This window comes from Crassostrea angulata, chromosome 9 (assembly GCF_025612915.1).
Source record: "Crassostrea angulata isolate pt1a10 chromosome 9, ASM2561291v2, whole genome shotgun sequence".
NCBI classification, from domain to species: domain Eukaryota; kingdom Metazoa; phylum Mollusca; class Bivalvia; order Ostreida; family Ostreidae; genus Magallana; species Magallana angulata.
In genome coordinates, this window is record NC_069119.1 from 7,718,710 (window position 1) to 7,746,236 (window position 27,527).

Here is a 27,527-nt window from a genome sequence, read left to right on the forward strand (position 1 = left end):
TCCGTCTAATCAGAGTAACAAAAACCTTAAGCAAAATTTCATATGTCTGTCTAATGATAGTAGTGGTCTCTGTGAATCTGAGCTCGTTCCTTACTTCATTGAACTGATCCTTTGTATCAAAGATCAGCATACTTTCGCCTGAAACACATCGCATAACGTTAGTTTTAATTTACTTTGTATGCATTCTTTTCTTTCAAACATATATATATATATATATATATATATATATATATATATATATATATATATATATATATATATATATATATATATACACACACACGCAATGCCTTTTGTCTATTGATCAATGAATAAAATGGCTGGACATGCGAATAGTGATACGATGCATTTTTTTGCTTCAAAGGACAGAAATTACCAAAAAAATGTGCTGGAATTGACATATCGACCTTAATTTGAGTTCTAGTGAACAGGGTACCCTTAACGGGGTTCCAATATCTAATATGAGCATATTTCATATTAATAGATAACTTAGACTAGGAATGTGAACGACTACTCGAGTACTCGACAATCGCTTGGTCACGCCGTTCATCGACTTAAATTTTCTTAGTCGATTACTCGTTATAAAGTGAAGAAAAAAATTCAAGCCATTTTTTTTCTTACCACAGCAGTTTTTTGGGCTTCAAACAAAAAAAAGAGTTTTCTTTTCTCTGCATTTTTTATCATGTTACATTCTGTTCCGTCGTAAGTGTGTTCCTGATATATTTTGAAGCGACTAAAAATTGGTGTCGTCTGAATTTATAGACCAAATAATTGTTTTGAATAGAAGAACTTGTGCAAACATGTACTTGAAGAGATCAATTTGTGGTTCTTCTAATCAGTTTTTATTGGATTAAATGTTTGTATTCATCAAACAATGAATCATAATATGATGATATTATAATCTCAAGGCGTTTGTTCTCATAATCATTAACTTTAACTGTTGATTTGGTACGGCACGGGACATTGATTAACATGAAACAGGTCACGTTTACTTTCCTTTAGACTGAATGGATCTCAATTACGTGTAAGCGTCACAAGAAAAGGAAAGCTACGACATTAGCTACCGGATATTTAAATTAAATACTCTTTTTCGTTTTTTGTGTATATCAAATACATCTAGTGCGTATTATCAAACATTAAATGAGTTTAAGATACGATGCGTGTGACAGTAGATTTATTTTATTTGAAAATGACAAACAGTTTTAAATAAATCAACGAGTACTCGACTATCGCTCGACTACAGGCTCCGAATAATCGACTAAGCCAAACGAATAAAATTCTCATCCCTAATTTAGATAAAAAGAAACCATACGCTCTGAAGGAAAGTTAAGAATATGTTCTTGCATAACGAGCTATATTTTAAAGCTGCGTTCATGACTTCTTGAAGAGACCTGGACAAAGTGATCGCACATTAGATAGTTCAATATATTCATCGATTGCAAAAAGAGTAGTTTGTTACACAGACACGTAGCATCGTTTTTGAAAGTGGGGGGGGGGGGGGCCAGACTCATCCAAAAAATCTTGACAAGCAAAAAAAAAAAAAAAAGGAAAATATTACGTTTCCCAAAATCTTCAAAATCCTAATCGGTGGGTGGGGGGGGGGGGGGGGCTCGCTACTATATAACTTCAATTTCACTACTCATTTCCTTATTTTCATATCAATTTTTTTACATACTCCCAAAAAAGTTGGGGGGGGGGGGGGCAACTAAATGATAATTCCATTTTTTAAATGTAAATTTTAAAAAAATTGTTGCTGCGAGAAAAAGTGGGGGGGGGGGGGGGGCAGCCCCCCCCCCTGATGCTACGTGCCTGTTACATTATTAAAAAAAATTGACAAAGACAATGTGTTAAGAGCATCGTGGCCAATTTGTATAGAGTACTAAATTATGAGATTCTACCAGAAGGCCAATGAGCTAGAATTTACGTTACTAGCGTGCGGCGACTATCATTACACTGCGCTCTTATAAAATATATCTTCTTCGGAAATAATTATCACAATGCATGAAAATTTTTAGATTTGAACTGAAATAGGTAGATATATCAAAGTACAAGTTTTTGTCACTTTAAGCAAATTTTTCACGATTTTATCGCATCTATGACATTACTTTTGGATCAACCCTCGTATATATATCTATCATAACTTATTAAATATTTGATGTTTATGGTTTATACATCAGATGATTATAGTTACATTATATTTAATGGTTCTTGTATTAATACTTTTACAGGGCCATTTATTTATTTATCTATAACATTTACCACCGAGGATAAAAAGTTGCTGAGCCACACAAGCCTTGTTGTTTATTACTAAAATAACCAAGGTTTACAAAGGTAAGTGACAATAGGTGCTGGAGTTTTTTGTGGGCTTTTTTTAAACAAAGAATAAAAATGATTTACCTACTACTACGTATACTTAACGAAACAGTCGAACACTTAAAAAAGCAATAAATTTAGCAACATCACCTTACAAATTCACAAACCGATTGAAAACCAGCTAATTAATAGAAATCATGTTTCTTTGGTTTTGATACCTATCTTATCCAGATGATCGCAGATACATTCCTGGTACATCCGGTAACGAACCAAAGAAGGGATAAACTCTCTTCTCGTAAAATTTAAATCTTCTCTGCGTTTCATATTAAGTAACCTTTGTTCCGAACCGCGATCATATATTGACACCCTTTTTCTGTCCTTATAAGCACGGTTCACCGACAAATTGTAATCCGACGATCGCTGGGTAGTATTTGTAATGAAAAATAAATCTTCAAAAACGTCATCTTCCTTGGGAGGGTGAGTCTTCTCTGCACTGAAAACTAGTTTTTAAAACAAAAAGCAAGTTTTATATTTTTTAAACAGTGCATAATCAAGATTTTTGACAATTTTGAACGATAAATATTACACAAAATTCAAATATTCTTTTAAAATGCCAATGTCAAACCCGTAATTTCTCTGTGTAGTGAAAGATTACACTTCGTATGCTGTACATATTTATGATACAATCGGCGACTAACATTTCCTTAATGACCTGGAAGTCTTGTCATGATTTTTTCAATTTTACTTTTCAAAGGACTATATTTGGTATTGTCAAATATATGCCCCTAATTTTAACCAATTTTTAAACAGTATCGTATAAAAATCAAATCTTTATAAATAATTGTACAGAGGATGTTTATCACGCTAATCTTGATTTTAGTAATCATAGCTCATTTGCTGTTTATCTATGAAAATGAAAATATGTTATTATTGTCTATATATTTTGCCTTCGGAAGTATAGGGCGCAGGTCTGCTAAAGTATGATTTACACATATGTTTTTCTTCATATGATAATTCACAACATACTAAAAATTGTAAAAATGGTACTTTGGCAATCCTGCGCTCGATGTTTCACAGAAATGTTTAAATAGAATATCGGAAAACATCCATATTTGCTACAAAACATCAATTTGTCAAAATAAGACAATATTCATGACGTCATTTCCACATTTTGTCTCACTGTTGTGATAATCTTATACACACATATTTTTAATATGATTTTAACTATCTTCCACATTATTTTTCAAGCTCTTTAAAAAACTTGTTTTGTTATGTTTGACATTGTTAGACAACCTTTGTAAAGAAAAATATGGCACGTGCTTTAAAACTGTTTGCTCTGTATCTTGCTTATTATATAATAAATAAAAAACGGACGGTAATATTTTAGATGACCATCATTAACACTCTAGGAAATCTTCTCAAAACTGGAAATGTAAAATTTGAAGAAAAATAAAATCGGGATTAAGCCCCTTCAAAATATAATTAAGCAAATTACTTTATAACAAGATCAATTTTTTGCACTAAACAAAAGATTTGACAAACTTTCACGTCAAATGTATCGAGGAAATCGACAAAATGTTTTTAAATCTTACCTCTTGTAGAACTGCAAACCAAATCTCTTAACTCTTCACTTTCGGCTTCCATAGGCTCTGTACAAACTGGGCAGCCCTTTAAAAACATTTTGAGATGTTAATAATAACATGCATTATTCATGATAAAATTGTCAACATATATTATTTTACCTCTACTTATTTATCACTATGTAAGGAATAAGGAATCCAATAAAGCCCAAGGGCATTTATGATAGATTTTATCACGCCCCTGCCGAAATTGACGCCTTATAATATTCAAAGAATAATACCTTGTTGCTTACACCTTTATGATTTTTATCAATTGTACGATTAAATATTTGAATATAAATAGGCAATCCTCGCTTGCGCCCCATATGTCATTTGAATTTATTTGGACAGTATAGAACAAAATCGATAAATTGTGTTATCATAGGCAAAAACACTGAAAAATGTAAATATATTATCATGGTAATTCGATATATTTCGCTGATATCCTGAAAATCGCCGTAAACAGACTGATTCCCTGCAAAAGGTCTAATGCACTGATGCACACCTATACGGGGCACTTTCTGTTAGATAAAGGAAAAGTTCCGAAATATTCTGAATAAAATCGTAAATATTCATAACCATATAATTTAATTCTAGTTATGTCATTTTTAATTGGCTATTTTTATTCGTCTTTATCGTATAACATAACTTGCCTACAGTATACGTCACAATACGACGCGCGTGCAATTTAATTTTATTTATTTTAATGTTAAAATGTTTTGGATACATCAAGAGTTATATTAATTTGAACTTTATTGATTGATTGTTTGTATCGGTGTAATAACAGTAATAATATACCATTGAGGGATTTTCCATCCCCCGAGAGCAAGTCTATTTCCCGAGGCGAATATTAATATTTAGCATTTCGAAATGTACAAACATTCATTTTAAGTAATAAGACTCAACATAAAGGCATAAATGTACACATTAGAAGTTACAAAAAAAGAAAAGAAATTTATGGTCTTTTACAGTAGATTTAAAGAAAAAATATTTTACAAAATGTGTATCTTTTTACTTTTTTTTAATATGTTTCCATATCATCAGAAAGAATCCACTAAGAATACCACTAGTTGTATTGACCTTTAACAACCGAATAAGTATAAAATAGGAATAATCTATACATTTGAATTCAAATTTCAACTCGCGTTCACTGTTTAATCGAACACACAGCAAAAACTATAAAGTTAACATTCAGTTAAACCAACAAACATTTTAAGAAATCTTTTTTCAAGTGATTTGTTGTTTTGGAAATGAGCACGCAGACTTTATAGATACCTTCAAATACTGTGGAGTGATTTTTATTCGTAGGGGTCAATGTTAATTGGTAAACAGAATTTTCCTGGTTCGTGGGGACATAGTTTCTGGTAGCAAGTTCGGGATATATTTAAAACTGTATACAGGAATATTTTCGCCCCGTGTAATTTTTGCCATTCTCCACTTGCAAACAGTTTTGCCCCGTCTTGAATTCGCCATGACATAGTTGTGATTAAAGAGAGATAATTTGAGACCTTTTAGGTCGCCCAGTCTTACATTAGCCCACTGACAAGGAGGGCGAAAGGGGCGAAAATAAAACAGTGGCAAATCTTTCCCAGTATACAATAGATATTTGCAGAAAAAAGTTCTGTATGAAAATAAGCGGACAGTTTCGAGGCCCATTTGGGTGAGAACTGTCTAATATGTTTTCATACAGAAGTGTTTACATGTAAGGCATACATTGTACTTAAGACACCGCTATTAAAATTCATTGTTGATAAACCTGATACAATCCGATTTTGAAGGATATCAATACTGTAACCACTGGTAACGGTCTGATATTAAAAATCTCACTATTATCGGACTGTCACAGGTAAAATTCTAGAATGCCGTAACAAAGGAATTACATAACAGCGGTGTTATTATGATAAATATTAAACAAATGCAAGTATATGCGTACTTGGGGATGCAAATTTATGGGCAAGAATAACTGACGAATGCAAACATAGGTTCCCGACGAACAATGACGATTCCATTGTATTTACCACAAGGACTATAAATGTTGACTAAAAACATATTGATTTAAACTATAAAACATTTTTTTTTCAATAAATGTCACCTTAATATACAAATGCTCAACTCAGGTAAATGGACTTGCTCTGGTCACGTGATGATATTTATAACAAATGCCGTTAAATAAATCATTTACCACAACTGTCTCGGTGCAGTATTGTATAGTTGTTGTCTGTTTTTGATTATAAAAATATTTATGGAAATTTAACAGTAACGCAGCACTGTTAAGGACTAATTTGTGGTCGCGCCGACCAGAAAGTACGGGAAATGTTAACTATGACATCACACAAAACAACAAGTCGTTAAAAATGATAATTAATAAAGTAATTTCCACTTGTTATGGGTACGAAAACATTAAACTACATTAAAAATTACCTATGCGTGCAACTTTGTAGTCAAATAAGTCCAACAACAATAAATATAAACAAAAGACTGATCGATGTGACGTCATATTGTAAATTTTGACGCATATTATGTGTAGAGAGAAGCGGATCAATCATTTTTTTGAGAAATGCATTTTATAAATGAACGGATCATAATCATAAAACAATTATTATACCATTAAATACAATCTACTATGCTTGTTTTGATTCGGCATTTGATTATTTTTTAGAGCGTGTATTATTTCTCTTTTAGAGTGTTTAATGTACAAGTTCGATGTGTTTGACATAAGGAAGCCTATCTAAATACACTTTTTACAAGGGCATACACTTAACAGATCATTTTGATCTTTTAGATATTAATTAAGGTAATGTCAAAATTAATAAAAAGTGCTGCTGCTTCAATAAGATCTACAGAATGAATTATTAAATACGTAAAATATTAAGCGAAGGTCATATAAATTCCAACCGGAGCTCATTTCTTTGATATTTGTTCTAATAAAAGATGAACTCTATACAAAGAAGCAGCACTTTTCAGAATCTACTAGAATAGTAGAATTTAATTATCATTTAAAATTTTCACTCAAAAAAGGGTATGCCCTTGTAATATTGAAATTTGTTTATGACCTCCAATGGGGAGAATTATCAACACATATCACGTGACCATCAATTCAGGGGACCACACTAAGTGTCATCCAAAGTAGCATTCAATGTACGCTTTCATTTAATATCACATTTATATCATAATAAAATAACTTTACATAAATATTTTGTAATAATAGATGTATCGTTTTTATGAACGTTTAAATCCGTTGATATTTTCATAGCAAGCCTTAACAGTGCTGCGAAATTGTTAAGCAATCAAGACATGTATTTCAGCAAGCAGAAACCAAAGAATTAAAAAAGCACCGCAAGTTTTATGATAGTAATTCAAATTCCTTGTATGTCATATAATTATTATTTACTTCTTTACAGGTTATGAGTACGATAGCAGGATTAACCCCCCCCCCTCCCAGGCAGCAGCTATTTCCTGAGAGGAAGCCAAATAGTAAGGAGATAGGCATTTAATTATTTATACAAAACAATTTTTTAATTTACAGGTAATGAAAAGGTGATGAAAAGAATGCAATCAGGTTTAAGTAATTTGTTTTTAAATTTAACGCAGCGCCAAAATAATATCAAAGGGAAATAAAACAGTGCATCGGTTAAATTGGATAATAAAAGCAAAGTCAACAAGAATTCTGATATCCATAAGGACCAAGTCGGAACAATAATCTTCAATCAAAAATTCATACATTTTCCCTTTTCTCAGTACTTACCGATTTATGTGCAATATCTGAAAAGATAAGGTCATAAGCATTAGAAAAAAGAAGCCTGATTTAAATACCTTACCCTTAAAAACATAGAACAAAAATCTTGTATTTAATTGCCTTCATTTTTTTTGCTAGTGCATCATATTCTGCTGTATGTCTGAATGGTACCCGAAGCTGCATAAAAGATGGCTTACTTAGACGACGTTTTTCCGGCGTCCCACGTATTGTTTTCATGTCGTATTCTTTAGTTACTGATGAATCTATGTAGAAAAGATTAATAAGTGAAACCTATATCACTGCTAATATCTTTTTCACTCAAACATTTTATAAAGCATGCGTTTAAAATTGAAATCTAATTATTTAAAGCGCGTGTACGCTTTTCAAGTTTAAAGTAGATATATATTCATACAAGGTCCTTGCAAGAAATAAAAAAAACATTTTATTTATCACCTGTGTCATAGTAGTCATATATCTTTACGTAAGCTGGTTGAGGGTTCTTTAATTCAATTTCCTGCACTACATCTAAGTTAAAACACTTCTGTTCTGCATCAAACTAAAACAAATGATACAAATGCCTATAAAATGAAAAAAAGTTAAATGTTTTGATAAAGGCAGCAATACACGTACAAAATGTTCACATGAAAATTCGCTATTGATAATTCATAGTTCGATCTTACCGATATACAGTTTACAAATATTGTACAATTTTATAATGCATGAATAGTCAGTAGACCATTATATTTTCCCGATGTGCATTGGACAGCTCAGTGTGTTCAAATGCCCTTGGCCAACGACATCATATAATTGTTTTATCACCTTATTCCATATTAGTATTCAGATCTAATATATTGCAGTCTATTGACTGGGGGTCTAATACATGTAAGTCAAATAAAATATATACAGACTAATTTGACAACAATATTGAATCTGCAATTAAATCACAAGCTTCCTTAGGTAAACATAAATATTAAGATTTGAAACAAATTGTACTTATAAAAGTTTATCCTACGTATTTGTCAACGACAACACTTCGCACATATATATATATATATAGAGAGAGAGAGAGAGAGAGAGAGAGAGAGAGAGAGAGAGAGAGAGAGAGAGAGAGAGAACAACCACCACCCCTCTCCCCAAAAACAAAAAATATGCAACAACATATCTGCACGTTTTAAATATATCATTCATTAGTATTTATTTTGTTGCTTAGAACAACATAATCTTTATACCTGGCTGTAAAACTTCAACGTTTTGAGTATTTATTACAAAATTTAAATAAATATAAACTAAGAAGGTAAATAAACGCAATCATGCTGGCATTCAGGAGAATGAAAATAGCTCACGTGTTCAAAATAAAAGTGGACAACATTTCCGTCGATTTCATATTTTTGAAGGCCTGTTGTGTTTTTAATATCATCGGAGATAACCTGTAAAATTGAAAGATAACTATTCATTAAGATAGTATAAACAAATCAGTTACGAAACAAAACACCTGCAGCAATTTTATTTAATTTTTTTCTTTTATTTAAATCGCGTGCGACTGATTATGGTTATACATCTATAAGTCTGAAACATCATCTTAAATTTTTGACACACAAATTTTTTAAAAGATTTTATAAATCATTATCAATCAGTCTGAATAATACCACCCCTCTTCACCATACATTCGGCCGATAAGAGGTCATCTTCACTTGACTTCTACATTTACATAGAATCTAAGTATGCAAACCAATTATATACATTCGTTTATCTGTTTTATGTGAGGTGTAGCTCTTCAATACTGGATAATACATGGAAAAATCAAAGTACAGAAGAACTGACGGGAGTTGATTTTGTCCATGTTTATTTATTTATTTTGAAATCAATGATATGTTATTTTCTATGACAAGTACATGTCTTTTCTAATTTGAATTACGCACATTTTTATAATATGAATTTTTTTGACTTTTTCGACAAGAATGTCGGAAACCCCCATATGAATGTTAAATAATATTTAAAGATCTAGTCTCTTTCAACTAAACACTCAGCTGACACCGTAAATCTCCGACAAGGATTTACGGAGACAGCCGAGCGTCGAGTTGAACCAGACTATATTGAACTCTGGCGTAGGAATACATACGACTATAAAAAATATTTAAATTGTTCGTACCATTTAAAATCTGACTATTTTCAAGGTATATATAAATAAGTTTCCTTGAAAAACAATGCTTTAGCATACATTACATAGAATTCATCAATTATTTCAAGAACCAAGTCTTGTCAGCAGCAATGATTTGTGCTGAGGTCCAAACACTGTTTCACTTTCGGTTTGTCTGATTAACTGCATAGGAGAGTTGATTAAAATCAACTCCCAAAAACCCATTAATTGTCTCTCTCCTTTTAGATTTTCTAAAGCAGTGGAAGCCTTTTCCTGATTAGTCGGAAGTAAAGGTCGTGTGAAGATGACCTCATATCGATACTTGTTAGACCCCGAAAAGTGTATGGAGAAGAAGGGTGATTAACTAAGACTGTAACTCGGCAAGATTAAAACATGTAAAGTTTATTATATTTGTTTATAATTAAGCGTTCGATACAAACCGGGATCCAACCAGTCTGCATTTTGACATCAGCAATCGCCATCTTCGTTCGACCACTTCTACCGTTATAACTAGAAATAAAACCACTTTTAACAAATCTTTTCCCATTAATATCTGAACAAATATTGTGGGGTTCATAATTTTTAATTTTATAATTGCCTAAATTTTCAATAGTGTACATGATAACCTTTTGATCAGGCTAATACATGTTTTTATAAATCCAGTAAGAACAAAGCAATTTAGCGTAAAATGTTTTATAATAATAAGAGAAAAGGTATTAAACTTCAAGATTATAACAATAAATATTTGAATCATGATGATGCTTTGGGATGTCATTATAACGCACATTCAAAAATTATTCTTACAGAATATGTGTATATCTATTCTTTTTTTATTATCATAAAGACGTACATTATTATGTATGCACTAGTTTTTTTAAACACGACTGATTTTGAACACAAGTATTAAATGCATCAATACAAGTGATGCTCACCTTATCATCGTCGCTTTTTGAATTCAACTTTATTATATAATCAGTGTTTTGATGTTTGGCTTACAAAGAAATAATATATTAAGGGTTCAAAAACGCTCTTAAGGAAATGCTTCGCGATTCAAGCAGTATTATGTAATCAGGAAATGATATTTAAACCGTTATTAAGTATAAGCCTGTTTCGTTGGAAAATATTTGCCACACTCTACAAATTCAACAAACCAAAAATGTTAGCAAAGATCATCACGCACAAAGGATGCTTTTAAAAGGCATTTTGTGTTGGTGTAAACCAAATCTACTTGAGCATGCTTGACTATAAGTTTTTGATATAGAAGCAATAAGTCTTAACCCTTTTGACATTTACATTAACAAAATGAAATAATAGGTTTCTATTACATTTTTCTACTTGCTTGGTTGACAAATGATGCCTTAACACGAATGATATTAAATGTACCTTGCACATATATTGATAATTCTTTTGGAACAATGGCTATGTTTTTGCTGAGATCTGCGGATTGAGACATTCAAAGCAAAGTCCGGATCAGCCTTCACCTTTGGAGTGTTGTATTTCACGTTTGCCTGAAAGGAAACGACTTTTTATCAGACAATGTTTAAATGAATAACAATGACTTTTAAATATAAATCTTTGAATTTATAACCTCCAGTAGAATCATGGCAAAACTATTTCTGAAGGTGATTGGCTATTAATCAAAGCTCAGATTATTGTAATTAACACCATAGGTCAAACCTGTATTTATGGAAATGATGTAAATCCAATGCCTTACTGTTTGTACTAGATAAATCGAATGACTGTAAATTTTACAGCTCTTATATAATTAATATGCCTTTTTTCAAATTTCTACAATAAAAGTTATACTTTAACGCTTTGAAATATCAAACAACAGGACAAGTAGATGTATAGACATACAATCTTCTACAAAATAAACTCAATCTTAGAAATTAACAAAATCCGAGTAGGTTTTTTCTGTTACTAATGGATACCTGTACTAAGGCACATCCCACTCCCCGCACTGTCACATTCAGTGCATTTGGTAAGCGTAAGATGGGCACCGTTTGAAGAATTAGTCTATTTTCATTGCTGATGTTATACGTTGAAGACATCTGATCTCCAGTGACTACTACTGTGACATTTGTCTCACCATTGTGTAGCAAACTTCCATACACAGAAAGGGCCTGTAAAGCAATAACGGTGTCCTACAACAATAACATTTAATATTGCACATTAACTTGTTACTATCAAATGACTATGTTAGGATTTTGTGTCACTTAAAATTCGTTCTTACAAGTTGTGGTTAAAAAGTAAAGCTTCACATTTTAAACAGAACACTTTTTGAGTGTACCCATTGTGAGTAAATGTGGCAAAATTAAAAAAAATTCTCTTAGAAATATTTTATGTTCTAAATTAAAACCTTTTTTTTATTCTTTCAGATCGTCCGCGAAAAAAGTTAGGAAATAGTTTACACATATTTTTGAATAATACCTGAGTTGAACTGAAGCCACCTTGTGCATTTCTTTGTCTGGTGAGCCACAGGACAATTGGTGCAATATAGCCGGCGGCCATAGACTGATTTCCAACTGTCAAAGCTAGCAATGCGTATGACGTCATTTCCACCTCCGCTGAAGATGCGTGTTTATAGGGAAAATCAAGGAAATCTTGACTTTGTTCCTTCGGTTGAGGATATCGAGACCAGTAAATCATATCAACTATAAAATAAAGTTAAGTTTTTCAATTGTAATGATAACTTCCCAACAATAAACATGTTTTTTTTTATTGAATTCAAAATGATTGAAAGGGTGCGTTACTTCCTATTCTCTTCATTTTAGACCGCAGCAGGAACATAATTTCTAGTCGTCTTGCGGAGTTGATGTCATAAAGCGAGTAGGCATACGCCATGAGAGTCAACAAGTAGGTGTTCTTGACATCCTGGCGGTCAAGGCAACGAATAGCACTTCGAACGGCGAGGTCCTAAGAATAATCACAGAAAATTTATCCAATTTTAAGACAAATGGAACATTTTACCTTTGAATCCTATTAGGACAAGAGACTATGAGGCCACACCGCTTACCTAAACAACAATTGCAAACAAAAGACTCTTTTAGAATGTTAAATACAGAAAATCTCAAGGGTATATATCTTGGTTTTTAAATACAATTGGGTTTTCTCCATTTAATTCTAATTCAAACATTCAGCTCCTTTCATTGTTTTCAGATTTTGAGAAAAAAATGTTTTTCTCTGTAATTTCCTATGTGAATATTCAAACCCATTGTGACCACATCTTACCCAATGCTTTGAATAAACTACGCATGTTTAAACATTATTTTACAATTTTTCTGGCCAACTATTTTTAAGTCTATTTAATCCTATATTAAAATCACCCCACCCCATTTCCCAGTAATCATGACTTGAACAAACCTATATCTACTTTTACCCACCCTATTTAAAGATTCTTCAACACAGGATTACTTTTTTCTGGCCTATGGGTTTTTTGATTACGGTAGTAGATTGTCAACGATATGTTTTCTCTATAATAGACCTACATAAGAAATCGAACCCATCCTAGTCCTGGACACATGATTTGAGCTTATTTGAATCTACTTGAGGATGCACCCATCAAAGATACAGCTTTTCAGATTAAATTGTTTTCAGAAGTAGATTTTTCAAACATTTTCTATGTATACATATTCCTATGGATTATGATTCGAATACACTTGAATCTACACTGCCTGAAGATGTGTTCATCTTACTTAAATTATGTGAAGAATATTTTGAAATATTTTCTCTGTTTATTTCTATGTAAAAAATGGCCTTAATCCCCCCCCCCAGGAATGCTGATTTAAGCAAACCTGAATCGTTACTGTCTGAGGATGTTTCCACCTAATTTGATTAATTGAAATGCAATATGCCTTGATATTTTTTATGGAAACTATTTTTAATTCAATAGTATCACCCCTTTTAACAAGGCGTGGCCATTCGTTTAAAAACACGTGAATTCCTATGAATTCCCTTCAGCCAAAAATGTTTGAAAGTTTGCTTGGAATTGGCTAAATGGTTTTGAAGAAGAAGCTGCAATATGAAAAGTTTACGACGCCAGCAACATCGCCAGACAACGGACAAATTTTGATCATGTGAGCTAACAAACTTTTTAATATGTTCATTCTGACAAAGCATGTGTATGCTTGGAAACTAACATTTTTCGGGAGTCCTGCTTCCAACATGGCTATAAGTACAAATGCTGTGAGAGTCCCCTCTTCGTCGTTGCCCTTCCCCCAACCCCCCTTCAGGTAGTAGCTATGGGTATATCCAACCTTGGGGAAGCAGCCAAACTCATTTTGTTGACGTTTGAACCAAGCGATACTGGTGTAAAGGTCAGTTTGATCAATATCGATGTACTTCTGTGATTGTCCCAAACATTTTACGACAAATGCCGTCAGCCATGTGCTTCCGCTTCTGCCATCTGTCTCCCCGAATGCGGAATACGATCCGTCTTTGTGTCTGTACTTCAGTTGTCTTTGATAACCTTAACAGTTTTTAAGTAAAAAAATAACAATTAATATATGCATCTGGAAAATTAAAAAAAAATGATATTAAACTGCTGAATTATTATTAATAGCAAGAGTCATCATTTTAGATTAATTTATAAAAGAATGCATATGCAACAATTGCAAAATTATAGCGGAATGTATACGGACTTCAATGGAGCACTACATCTACCTCATATAAAAGGAAATATGTATATTTTGTTAAATATAACTTGTTCAGGACAAGGTCATGCTTCTCAAACCGGAAGGCACGCGTAGAACACATGAATTGAGTCTACGCGTAAGAAAATAGTGCAGAAAGTTTTCATGCATTTCAGTAAATGTGTATTATAAAAACACGCATTGAATCTTTAAGTCCTCGGTTTATAAACAAAATTCTATTTAGAAAATAAACAAATAGTTTTATTGATCAAAATATTCTTGCTCGGGTTCAAATGTGGAATGAGTTGCGTAACTTAATGCACAACGCCGTTGAAGATTAATTTGGTGTACGAGCTCATTAATCAATAGAAGTGGTAGATGGTGGAATCGAAATTAAAGTTCCCAAACGTAATGTGCCATTTTTGAAAAGTTGTGCACTTTATTTTGACAATCTTTCACCTAAATGCTACCAAACTTCATGCGCAAGCCGAAGTTAAAATCGGGACGGGTTATACACAGATGTTTTACAAATTAAATAGGCGTTTCATTGTCTTCCAGTCTACTTGCGGTATGACTGCTGTTCCCCTCTAGAAGAATTTTGTACAAAGAAAAAAAAAAGTCTGAATTTGCCTTCTCGTTCGTTGGCTCTTTAGCTGATTAAACTGAATTTAAATTTTAAACAATGCATTGTAATCGAAATCTATAATAGATTATACATTTTGGAAGACTAATACCTCATATAAAATATACAATCTTATCGATTGAAAAACCAAGTTTAATGTTAATGTTTATGTTTTCCGGCTTAGTTGGAATCAGGCTTGGGGTGAATTACATTGTAAAGTAATGCATTACATTACCATTACTTCATGAATTAGGGCATTAAATTACCATTACAATTACTTAATTTTCTTGAAGTAATGCATTAAATTACTATTACATGCGTAAAGTAATGCATTACCATTACTTTGTGAAAGTCAATAAGTTTTAAAAAAGTAATTTAAAAACTAAATAAAAAGTTTTTGTAAATATTTTATGAATAAAACAATCTTAAACATATTTACAGGTTCATTTTCATGTTCACTATCAGGTTCAAATTAAATGACTTATACAAGATTGCTGTTGCACTTGTAGTTCGCAAAGTGAGGTTGGTCCCGTAACATTTACACGCTAATGGCAGAGTTGCCAATCTCTGTTATTTATGTCTCTGATTTTCGGAGTATGATTTTTAATGAAAGGAACGGTTGTATTGTAATTCGTGTAGATGATGCACGAGCTTACACAAAGAAGTAGCAAGCGGCGAACGGATTTATTTTCACCTATTAATTTTTCATGAATTGCAAATGAAGAAAATCGTGTCAGATAAGTCGGTCTTAAAAATCAAAATGGCGACCGTGACAAATCTTTTTATTGTTTATGTTCTTGGAACCTTATTGTAAAAAATAATATTTCTAACGTCAGGTGCCTGTGTTTGTTATCGGTATCCAAATGTTCACTTTGTTTGTTAATTCAGCAGTTTTAGAGTATTGGGGGTTTTCATAAAACTTCTATTACGGATACCGTCCGACTTGCGGATTTTCCCTTGGTATCACAAAATTGAATAAATATAATGATAAAAATTTTCTACTTTGATATAGTTGTTTGATTTTCCGGGTTAGTAGTAACTTTTAAAATTTTTCTCCAGGGTCTTTTTTTTTACATAAAATACCGTTATGTCAATTTTCTACAATTATGAAGACAGGGATTGAGTAAAATTAAGACAAAGTATCAGACAATTGCAAAAGAGCCGAATTAACATAGATTGTAACAACTAATTCAAACTCATAATTTTTGGAAGCATTTTCGAGAAAATCCAGGACAATTACAAATTCAAACTTTCACGACCCCGTCTTTCAGTACTCTCAGTACTTTGATTATGTAAAGGTGGTTGTTAATTTCATGTAAAGATGGATTTTTTTTATATAAAGGTTGTGCTTTTATGCAATTTGTTTTTTAAAAAGAGTTAAGTTCTTGTGTGGCCATTTAAATTACAAATTATTTGTTTGAGCGTTAGCGGAGATTGACAAATAGATGTAGCGAAACTTTTCAATATCAGCAATTTTCTCATAGAGAAATAAAATAAGTATCCTTTTAAGCGGGATATAATTTTGGCGAATTTGAGCCTACAAGAAATATCACTTTTTGGCGGACATAGTTTTGGTGAATCCCTTTCCTTTATTAAAAACCTACTGACGGTTTATTATTATCAGCAGAGTAGTACATGTACATGTTATTTTTAATAAGCAAAACTCATAAGTCGCCTTTACAACAGCAAAAAAAATATATTTTTCTATCTCGACTCATTTAATATTTTTAACAGAAAAATCTAGCATAAGTTAATATATGGTTCAAAAAAGTATACGTTAATATCAATCAATTTTAATCTAATTATTGGGGAAGATCCCATTTGTCAGAAATTATTTGCACCTAAGTCGGAAATGGTCATATGTCTCCTAAAACATCACAAGCTAACACCCTTATCACTGGGGTTAATAACACACCTGAAGGGTCAGAAAAGTAAAATACTTCTTTCATTCAAAATGATGTTTAGTTTTAATTAACCATATTTTTTTTTTTTTGCTTACTATCAATTGTACATTTGTATTTGTAACACTGTATGCAACTAACAATTGTTCTTTTTGATTATGCCCACAGACTTCCCAAATTGTGTTCAAAGTTAGACTTAAAAACTATATGTTTGTCAATATACATGTAAGTATTCAAATTTAATAATTTTGATTTTGATGAATTTCCTAAAATCGCGAAAATAGGCCAAAATCATATCCCAACCAAAAATCCAACTTCACGATATTTATCAATTTTTAGTGTTTAGCGATTTGTAAATAGAGAACAAAGAGTTTAATATTTTAAGGTAATGAAAATGAAATGCCCGTTTGATGAAAGAACGCTTTAAATATGAAAATGACAAACTGAAATGAAGAAAAATCTACATTTAAAATGTAATAAAAAGGATTGTTTAAACCATACTATATTTTTCATGTCACTTAATTCATTTAACGCTTATACATTAAAATTGTGTGTTTCATCTTCAGTAAAAGTTTATAACCTTTGGGTGGGGGGAACCAATTTGCAATTGGATTGTGGCGTTTTTATATTTTGTATATCCCACCATTTTTTGATGATTGGCGTATCAGGGCCATACTTTTCTATGTTTTTTTATGTAGGGGGTCAGATGCTATATTATATGTTGCCAAAAATTTTGAAAATGCATCAGCGGTGTTTTTCTAGTCCCGTCTGACCCCCTCAATATTTACTGTTTTTTTTTTTTTACATCTTTGTCATTTATTTAAATAAATGGCCTTTTTCATCTTTAACTATGTTATGTGTTTCTATTCTCATAACAAAATCTAGTGCAGTCGTCTTGCCTCTTAATAACAAAGGAACATAAAATAGTTATTATTATTGACAGATGATAATACCCTTTATGTGACGTGTGAATTTATTTCATGTATGTCTTTTTATATGCAAGTAAATCTGTATATGTTTATTGTTTCTGTCTGTTCATCTGAAATGTTTGACGACGTGTTATGTAATAGCATGTGCTACGTCTTGGTCTTATTTGCTTAATTTAACTGTCCTGCATTATGCAAAAATCTTAACCAATTAGAAAAGCCCCAAAGGTCGCGCATTTGTTTGTCCTCTGGGTCAATGTTCTATTTTTAAACCGATTCTGAGAATTCGATAGGATTTGACCAATCAGCGTGGCTTCTCAGATCACGTGACTTCATTGTTTGTTTGTAAGTAATAGGTGAAGCCACGCCCAAATAGGCTAAGAATTATTTTCGGCAAAAAACAATAGTTGAAGATGAAAATAGGCCATTGATTCAAATAAGTGACAAAGATGTAAAAAACAGTAAATATTGAGGGGGTCAGACGAGACAAACACCGCTGATACATATTCAAAATATTTGGCAACATATAATATAGCATCTGACCCCCTACATAGAAAACATAGAAAAATATGGCCCTGATACGCCAATCATCAAAAAAGGGTGGGATATACAAAATATAAAAACGCAAACATGAAGATGACCCAGAGACAAACAAATGCGCGACCTTTGGGGCTTTTCTAATTGGTTAAGATTTTTGCATAATGCAGGACAGTTAAATTAAGCAAATAAGACCAAGAGGTAGCACCTGCTATTACATAACACGTCGTCAAACATTTCAGATGAACAGACAGAAACAATAAACATATACAGATTTACATGTATATAAAAAGACATACATGAAATAAATTCACACGTCACATAAAGGGTATTATCATCTGTCAATAGTAATAACTATTATTTGATTGCGGCGTTCTTCAGATAAATTAATTTGTAAACAAAACACAAATTTATTTTCCCCTGCAAATGCTATAGCTGTTTTTTTATTATCACCTAAAGAAAACAAATCCATCATTTCATCAATCTTCAAGATGTTTCTAGGCATAAAAGATTTTTTTTTCATAACGTGAAGTTTTCTTTATTAAACGTTTCAATCATACAGTTGTAAGTATATATATCTAAAAGTATAAATGCATTGTTTTTCAAAGTAGAGCTGGACATAAAATGTAGCAAGTTTTTGGCTAATATACGATTTAGAATTGAAGATAGTTATTCAAATCTGCTTATAATAATCAAAGTACTTAGAGTACTGAAAGACGGGGTCTTGAAAGTTTGAATTTGTAATTGTCATGGATTTCCTCGAATATGCTTCCAAAATTTATGACTTTGAATTAGTTGTTACAATCTACATTGCATTTTAATTCGGCTTTTTTGCAATTGTCTGATACTTTGTCTAAATTTTACTCAATCCCGGCCTTCATAATTATGGAAAATTGATACAACGGTATGTTATGTAAAATAAGACCCCAAGGAAAAATTTTAAAAATTACTACTAACCGGGAAAATCAAACAACTATATCAAAGTAGATAATTTTAATACATATTTACTAAAATGCATGAAAACTCTCTGCACTATTTTCTTACGCGTAGACTCAATTCATGTGGTCTACGCGTGTCTTCCGGTTTGAGACTTCGGCTGACAGTAAACCAATAAACGGGGTCATATGACCCCGTCTAAAAATGAATAAGTTTTATTCAAAGTGACCTTTTCAGATGAAATAAGAACAACATTTGATAAAATAAATCACCTTTACATAAGAAGGCATATGTTCATACCAAAAAACACACCAACATGGAAAAGCGTCTGCAGTGAAAATACATTCCATAAAAAACAACGTTATCACAATTGAAAGTACTTTTTTTACGAATAAAGAGCACCAGGGAATCCCATTATTTTTGAATTTTGAAGCAGATAAGAAATTTATTCTTCTCAATTCTTTTCGCACCTTTTGTGATAGTTCCCTTCCCGCGCGCTAGCAACGCAAATAACACATTTAAGATTTAATCGTTTGTTGTCCTAAAAAGAAAAAAAACATACCAATTCTCATGTATCTCAGTGCATCGTCTAACACACGACTCACGTCCATATTGTTGTTGTAGAGATACTGTAAAAGGAAGATATTCGGAGCAAATGCGGCCATATTCTGTTCGCCACAGCCATTAGGCATTTTCAGCAGGCCCTTCAAATTCTTAAGAGCAGGTCCCATTACATCACCTGGTCAACATGGGGAAAAGGAAGACGATTATGACATTTTCTCTAAAATTAATCATTTTACTGTAAAGGATAAATATTTACCAATGATGTTCATAAATCCTCTTTCAGAGTCTTGGATTCTATTAAAAGGAAGCTGCAATTGTATATTTTCTGTCAAAGTTCCGGGTTCCCCTGCATAAAATATTTGTCAATTTTTATCACATGCACAAGGAAAGTAATTTACAATGTAAATAAAACTCTTTGTTGTCCATGTATCAGCTTGAAGGAAATAACCTAACCGCATATTTCACTCACCTGATGGACATACAAAAGAAGAATATGTATACTCGTTTTCTAGTCCCTCTGCATCTACCTGAAGTTGTCGCCGGACGGCGTCGGACACCCCTGTTGCATCGCTACTAACCGAACTGTTACCGCACGTTCCGTCATCAGCAATGGATTCAGCCTGAAAGAGTTCTCAGACACTAACAACAAACAAAAAAAAATCTAGAAAAACGTTTAAACAGGCACGAAGCGCAGTAAAGAGTAAAGAGTTTTTCTTAATTATCATATAAAAAATTGAAATAACATGGAGTTGCCCCCCCCCTCCCACCTTTTCTGGGACCATTAAATAATTGAATTGAAAATAGGAAAATAAACACCGAAGTTAAAAGTATAGCTGCTTCCCCCACTCCCACCACACACACACACACGGATTAGGATTTTAAAAATTTAGAAACGAAACCGGTTTTCCCTTTTTTTTTCCTTGGCAAGATTTTCTGGATGATCCCCCCCCCCTCCCCTTACTTTTAAAAACGATGCTACTCTCTGTAAAAAACCGAATTGTCACCAAAATAGAAATGACGGTGAAAGAAATACAATGAGCCAAACTTAAGAAAATTAATTGTAATATTTTTGTCATCATGCATCATAAAAGGGATTATTAAAACATTCAAAATAAGGACAATCATGACATTCCTTATAAATCTCACCTTTGTATTGGTAAATAAAAAAATTGCGATTATGCCAAGCAATACTTAACCATTTATTATGACTCTTTTACACCGAATAGTTTAAGATTGATCACAGGAAAGCGATGAAAATGGAAATGTTGCAACTTACTATCATCTTCATAACTCATATTATCGTTATTGCATTGTTATCTTATCAAGCAAATCTTACCTCAGCTTGGATGCTGATTTCCCCAATTTTCAGAGGGATAATCAGATAATGCAGAGTATTGGATTCGCCCCCACAGACACAAACGGTCTTGGTTTTCATGAAAATCGTGTTTTTGAGCCTAAACTCCATTGAGTCTCTTAAAGACACCTTCATCTGAATGTTGTACATGATCAATCGTTATTAACATTGGAAAGTTTAAGACCTAACAGCAGCGTTTCATATTTTAATTTTGGTGTAAGTTTCGGGGATTTCCCCCAACAAACACAAATTTTGGGGGTTGTCAAATCCACAATGAAGGATGTTCTTTATATTTCACTTTGAAAAATGGGAAAGATTCTTTTTTCAAAATCTAACAAAATATTGCTGGCATTTCTTTTTTTATTGACTTTAATGGAAATTTCTGATGATTTTTTCTCTGATCTTTGCTACGGATTGGAATTTATTTACATCGTCTTACAATACATGTATATGACTTTCAATGAGCATATATTTGTTTTATAATTTTGTTTTATAGAAAAAAAAATCAAATGTTATTCATCATTATAGATTTTTTTTATTTATACACAAATCATGATGGATCTTACAATGATATAAATTCTATTGATTTCCTTAACAAGCTTAATAAAATCTTTATATATAAATGGGATTCTTACCACAAGGCATTGCGTCAGATAGTTGAAGACTGTAACAAGGACAGGAACTTCCTCATTCCGGACAGCTGAGTACGGAAGTGTGAAGGACAGGAAGAAAGGCTGGAAGGCCGTGATACCGGAAATGTATGATATTCCAAGACCGGAAGCAGAATTCATACATATAGCAGATCCTTTCCATTCAGTTATAGTATCAGGGATTTTTCGGACAAGAGTATTTTCCCCGGAGTCGCTACGAGGAAAGCAAAACGACAGCATAAACCATGTAGTTAGTTATGACAATATGTACATACAGTTCAGCAAATTCTTTTAAGCAAATCCTTTATGATTTTTTTTTGGTCATCATTACAAACATAAATAAAATGCAATGTGATGAGAAGATTGGTTCTACGTTTGTTTTATGTTTATACACCCTCAAATCAACGATGTTTATATTTTTATAGTATAAATCTTGCCGGTTTTTTTTTTTTTTTTGGGGGGGGGGGGGGTCAATTACTCGACCAGTAATGCCCTGTTTATCGGACCATCCTGTAAAAATGGTTTCCCATTTTACGCTTTCACTAGAATAAGAAAGATAAATAAAATTAAGGACTATATGTGCACATTGTAAATTTAATGGTGTGACGTCACAATGGTTTTCTAGCACATTGATCCGACAAAATTTTCGGCGTCAATAAATTTCGACCCACACTACATTCCAAACATTGCAAATAGCGTTCTCACGTTCTCGCAAGAATCAAAGAAAAACATATGAGTAACAGATAAAATGTTTTATTTCAAGAACGTCACGCATTTTGGATAAATAAATTTGACTAATTCGCGTATTTTTGATTATCGGAGATAATTAAAATAACTAAAATCTGAAATCCTCTACAAATTTTGCTAAGGCTAACGAATTAGGTCATTTCTTCAGAGATATGAAAGTATTGTAACTCGCACTCGTTTGAATGCTCACGTTTATTAGTTTTCGAGAGAATTCCTGTGATTTTCGCAAATTTTGGGTATTCCTGTCTCTTGATTCTTAAAGGAGTTTTACCAATCAAGCCTATAAATGCAGCACTATAACACCAACAATGCCATATTGAACTGACGTTACAATAAGTTTCGGATTGGAAAACATAGCTCTGCATTGCACATTTTGTTAATGGAATTTATCCCTACAGATAAATTCATTTATACAAGTAACAACAACTAATTATATTAACACTAAAATATTTTGACGGAGTTGGCTTTTACAAATCAATCGGGTTAGATTGACCTGATTAATATCGGGTTCAACATCCTTTTCTTCTCTACCCATCCATCACATTGCATCCCTGAAAAATTCAACGTTGAGAATCCAGGGAATCTGGCGTCATCGACAAACATCTTCACATATCATAGGGGTTAAGTATATCTCCAATCACGGTAAGTACTGGCTCTCATACAATTCAACTCATATGGCCGTATTTCGACAATTATTTCGTCGATAATTGGGTAACGTTGCACTTCCCTTTGTGTGATAGAATTACACCACCTGGGGTGCAGTATTTTGTTACACACAAAAGTTCCATTGTTTTGACAACACATCATTTATAACCTCAATTATTATTATACATATGTTACTTACTTTATTATCATAAAACGTAAATCATGTAATCATTATATTATATAATTATATATATCGTCGCAACATTACATTGGTACACTTAGCTTATCAGTGTTATATAGCATTGTAAAGCTATGCCAATAAATGGCAGTACACTGTCAGTATTGCTACATTATTAATATAACTAAATTGTAACAATTGGCTTAAATTGTTATACAACATTGTAGAACTATGCCAAAAGTCAAATCAAAAAATACCCCGGCAAGGCCACCCACTTCTAGGACACGCAGACCGGCCCGCAAAGATGCGGAACCTCTTAATTCAGCTCCAACCACGGTACCTAATTCCCCCACTGCTGGACCACAACATCAGTTAGTTGCAGCACCCATGTCTTTTCCCTGTGGATTCCTACAGACAGAAGTCGTATCTATTGCAGCACCGATTCCGACGCTAATCTCCGACACTCAAGACATACAACGCCTGCATATATCAGGTACTGCGAGCATGCAATTTTCACCTCAACCCCTTGTTAGCGTAGGGTCCTCTCTTGGGAATCATGTATCGCAACCAATTAAACAAAAGATACTTAAGGGGGAATACATTGACTTAGCCAACATGTTGCAATCAGGCTCAGACTCCTCTGATGCTGACCACCATAAACTTACAGTTAAAGACGGCCAGCTGGCCATTGTTTCAAATGCACAAAAACCAGGCAAACTAACTTCCATAGAGAGGTGGACCGATGCAATGCTTGTGTTCGCCGGCATCTACATCTATGGCCATATTGACCAAGCCCCCCCATTTGCTTAAATATATTGACATCATTCGCACAGGGGCTTCCCGCAACCCTAACAGTCAAGGCTGGCTTGATTATGTCAAGCAATTTAGACTTCGATCCATCAATTAGCTGGTCAGTAATCGACTCAGGGCTTTGGCTTATCTACATGGCCTCAACAACAAACAACCCCACAGCTTCACACAAGTGCTACGATTACAAGTTTAAGGGCTATTGTTCTCGCCAGTTCTGCTTTTACTCTCACCTATGCATGTATTGCTCCGGTTCACACCCCCAAGTTCACTGTGCTCGACAAAGGCGAGAAGCTCACAGCAACGCATCACCCGCCTACAATAAGCCCTTTCGGAGCCCAGGCTCCGCACATTTTAGAATCTCTGGCCCATCACCCCCCCCCCCCCCCGCTTCAACTTCACCAGACCTCGCCACGCCCAACCACATATGTCAGGTCCAAGACAATATAAACAAATGGCAACTAGGAGCTACCCCAATAATATTTGAGCAATTACATATGTACATTCAAAACTACTACCATCAAGAGGACAAGCAGTTTCTATTACAAGGTTTTTCAAAGGGTTTTAAACTCAACTTCGCAGGCCCTAGAACCCTCATTGAATCAAAAAATTTAAAATCCGCTCAGCAACACCCTGATCAAATTAAAAATATATTATATCAAGAAATTAAGCTAGGTAGAATGGCTGGTCCTTATCCTGTCAGACCCTTTTCAAACTTGCGCATTTCTTCAATTGGCATTGTTCCCAAAAAATCGGGCGGCTGGAGGTTAATTACTCATTTGTCTGCTCCGGAAGAAAACAATATTAATGACTTCATTGACCCCAAATATTGTTCAGTTAAGTACTCTTCTTTTGACGAAGCAGTTACTCTTGTACAGTCGCAAGGTCCAGCTTGCCTGATCGGTAAGATGGACCTAAAGTCCGCCTTTCGGCTACTTCCTATTCATTCCAGTGATTTCTGCTTACTTGGTATCAAGTTCCAAGATTGCTATTATTTTGATAAATGCCTTCCTTTTGGGTGTGCACTGTCATGCGCGTTATTTGAAAAATTCTCAAAATTCTTACATTGGGCATTAAGCCATACTACAAAGTCCAGTAACATTTGTCACTAACTTGATGACTTTCTGTTTGTCGGTCCAAATGCGTCAAACGAGTGCGATAGATTGATGCAGCAATTCAGCCACATTTGCGAAGATTTGGGTGTGCCAATCGCGGCTGACAAGACTGAAGGTCCCACAACTAACATAACTTATTTAGGGTTAGGGATTAATACAGTATCTCAAACACTTTTTATCCCACATGATAAAGTCACATCCCTTAATGACCAACTTAGGGACCTCTGCAATCGTACAAAAATCACTCTACAACAGTTACAATCACTTTGCGGGTTATTAGCATTTTGCGGCAGGGCATCACCAGCAGCTCGGGCATTTGTCAGAAGGTTCTATGGTGCTATGTCTACCGCTTACAGACCTCCCCACATGATTAGAGTCACATCAGGAATGCGGCAAGATGTACTCCTTCTGCTCAAGTTCATTCACTCCTTTAATGGAACCTGCCCCTTCCCTGATCAGTCGTGGTCTCTGGACACGGATCTGGAATTTTTCACAGATAGCGCTAAATTAACAGGCGGTGGTGTTTATTTCCATGGGGAATGGGCTTACATCTCATGGCCCGAAAATTGGGACTCAGCCACTAGGCAAGATATATCCTACTTAGAATTAATTCCAATTGTAATGGGCATTTATATTTGGGGCTGTCAGTTGTCAAATTCCAAACTCTTGCTTCACACAGATAACATGGCCTTGGTATCCATTATCAACTCCAAATCATCTAAGTCTCAACGCATCATGTCCCTCATTATGCCATTGGTCCTTAAATGCTTACATTTAAACCTTTAAATGAAGGCTCAACATATAGCGGGCAAACTTAATGAAATAGCTGATTTCAGTGTCATCGCCTTCGTCAGCTGGCACCAGCAGCATCACCCAACCCGCAACCAATCCCATCAGAGTTCTGGAGCCTTTTGTAGAGGAGGTCCAAACACTACTGTCGGCATCGATTTCAACAAATACTCAGCTCACTTATTCCAATGGCATGACTGCTGTCTCCCAGTTTCGTGAATCATACCATTTACCACACACCAATCCTCCTGATTAATTTCATAGCTTATAAGTCTGCTTCAAAATAAGCCCCCTCTACCATCAAAACGTACATGTCAGCAATAGCCTTCCATAAAACAAGAGGCCCATGGGGCCACATTGCTCACCTGAGCAACAATTGGCGTTCAAAAGATATTGTGCCATATGGTCCCTCGGTAGAATAACAAAAAATAAATATTGTCAAGTATTCGAATTTTACAATTATTTTTGCATACACGTAATCTTTGACATTGTACCTTCATGAAATACTATTTTTTACCAGAATAAGAAAATCCTACGCAAGATATAAAACTAAACATTTGGTAGGGGTACACTGTTAAGTTGTTAACTTCCAATTCCCTATATTTTCGTTCTGCCCCCCCCCCCCCCACACACACACTTTGTAAAGCGATCAAAATATATGAGAGCATATAGGTACATTTGTTTCATCAACTACTTACTTGTTATTGTATTTAAAAAAAATATATAATAGTTATTGTATTTTATTTAAAAAATCCTTCATGTATAGATGTGAAGAAGAAAATTGTACCTCAATGTGCTCAATTCCTCAAATTAAAACATTCAAAAATTTAATTTGTTTTCCATTATAATTAAATGACTGTTATTTACCTCGCGTACAAACCAGGATAATTTTCCTCTGTGATATTTTCTTAGGAATAGCGATAATTATTTTATCCCCATAACAGAAATGTGTCAAAACTATAGTGTTTTAAAGATGTCGTTTTTATTTACTCGTGTCTGAAAAACTATCAAAATTGATGTAGATTTCACATTATTTATTGTATAATGAGGGGACCCCAGAGAGTAGGTATATACAGAATATCATTCTTTTATTTTTTTTGTTCAAGTATTTAACATACTCTAATTCATATAGAATTTCAAATGTTCAACCAAAATTTCAGCGTCAATCGTAGAATTATAAGCAAGATACAGAGCTCACAGTTTCCCTAGGTTTGAGTCATATTTTGTTGACATGATTTTATTACATTCAGCTTAAGATTTTTAACTTGGTATTTCCTATTCACCATTAAAAATGGAAAAAAAGAATGGCCTAAGATTTTC

General features: G+C 33.5%; 1 protein-coding gene across 1 annotated transcript in view; it reads right to left on the reverse strand.

The window, feature by feature from the left end:
• Positions 1-3,774: 3,774 nt before the first annotated feature.
• The window catches only part of LOC128163317 (alpha-1-macroglobulin-like), a 51,386-nt gene continuing 27,633 nt past the window's right edge, over positions 3,775-27,527 (reverse strand). The window contains exons 19-35 of the mRNA XM_052826884.1: positions 21,912-22,140; positions 21,259-21,411; positions 20,392-20,542; positions 20,179-20,268; positions 19,921-20,097; positions 13,945-14,273; positions 12,559-12,721; positions 12,236-12,459; positions 11,737-11,949; positions 11,189-11,313; positions 10,246-10,315; positions 9,012-9,095; positions 8,122-8,224; positions 7,866-7,931; positions 7,678-7,694; positions 3,906-3,981; positions 3,775-3,782 (exon numbers count right to left, since the gene is read on the reverse strand). Coding sequence (XP_052682844.1) covers positions 3,775-3,782; positions 3,906-3,981; positions 7,678-7,694; positions 7,866-7,931; positions 8,122-8,224; positions 9,012-9,095; positions 10,246-10,315; positions 11,189-11,313; positions 11,737-11,949; positions 12,236-12,459; positions 12,559-12,721; positions 13,945-14,273; positions 19,921-20,097; positions 20,179-20,268; positions 20,392-20,542; positions 21,259-21,411; positions 21,912-22,140 — 2,278 coding nt within the window. The remainder of the gene's footprint in view (positions 3,783-3,905; positions 3,982-7,677; positions 7,695-7,865; positions 7,932-8,121; positions 8,225-9,011; positions 9,096-10,245; positions 10,316-11,188; positions 11,314-11,736; positions 11,950-12,235; positions 12,460-12,558; positions 12,722-13,944; positions 14,274-19,920; positions 20,098-20,178; positions 20,269-20,391; positions 20,543-21,258; positions 21,412-21,911; positions 22,141-27,527) is intronic.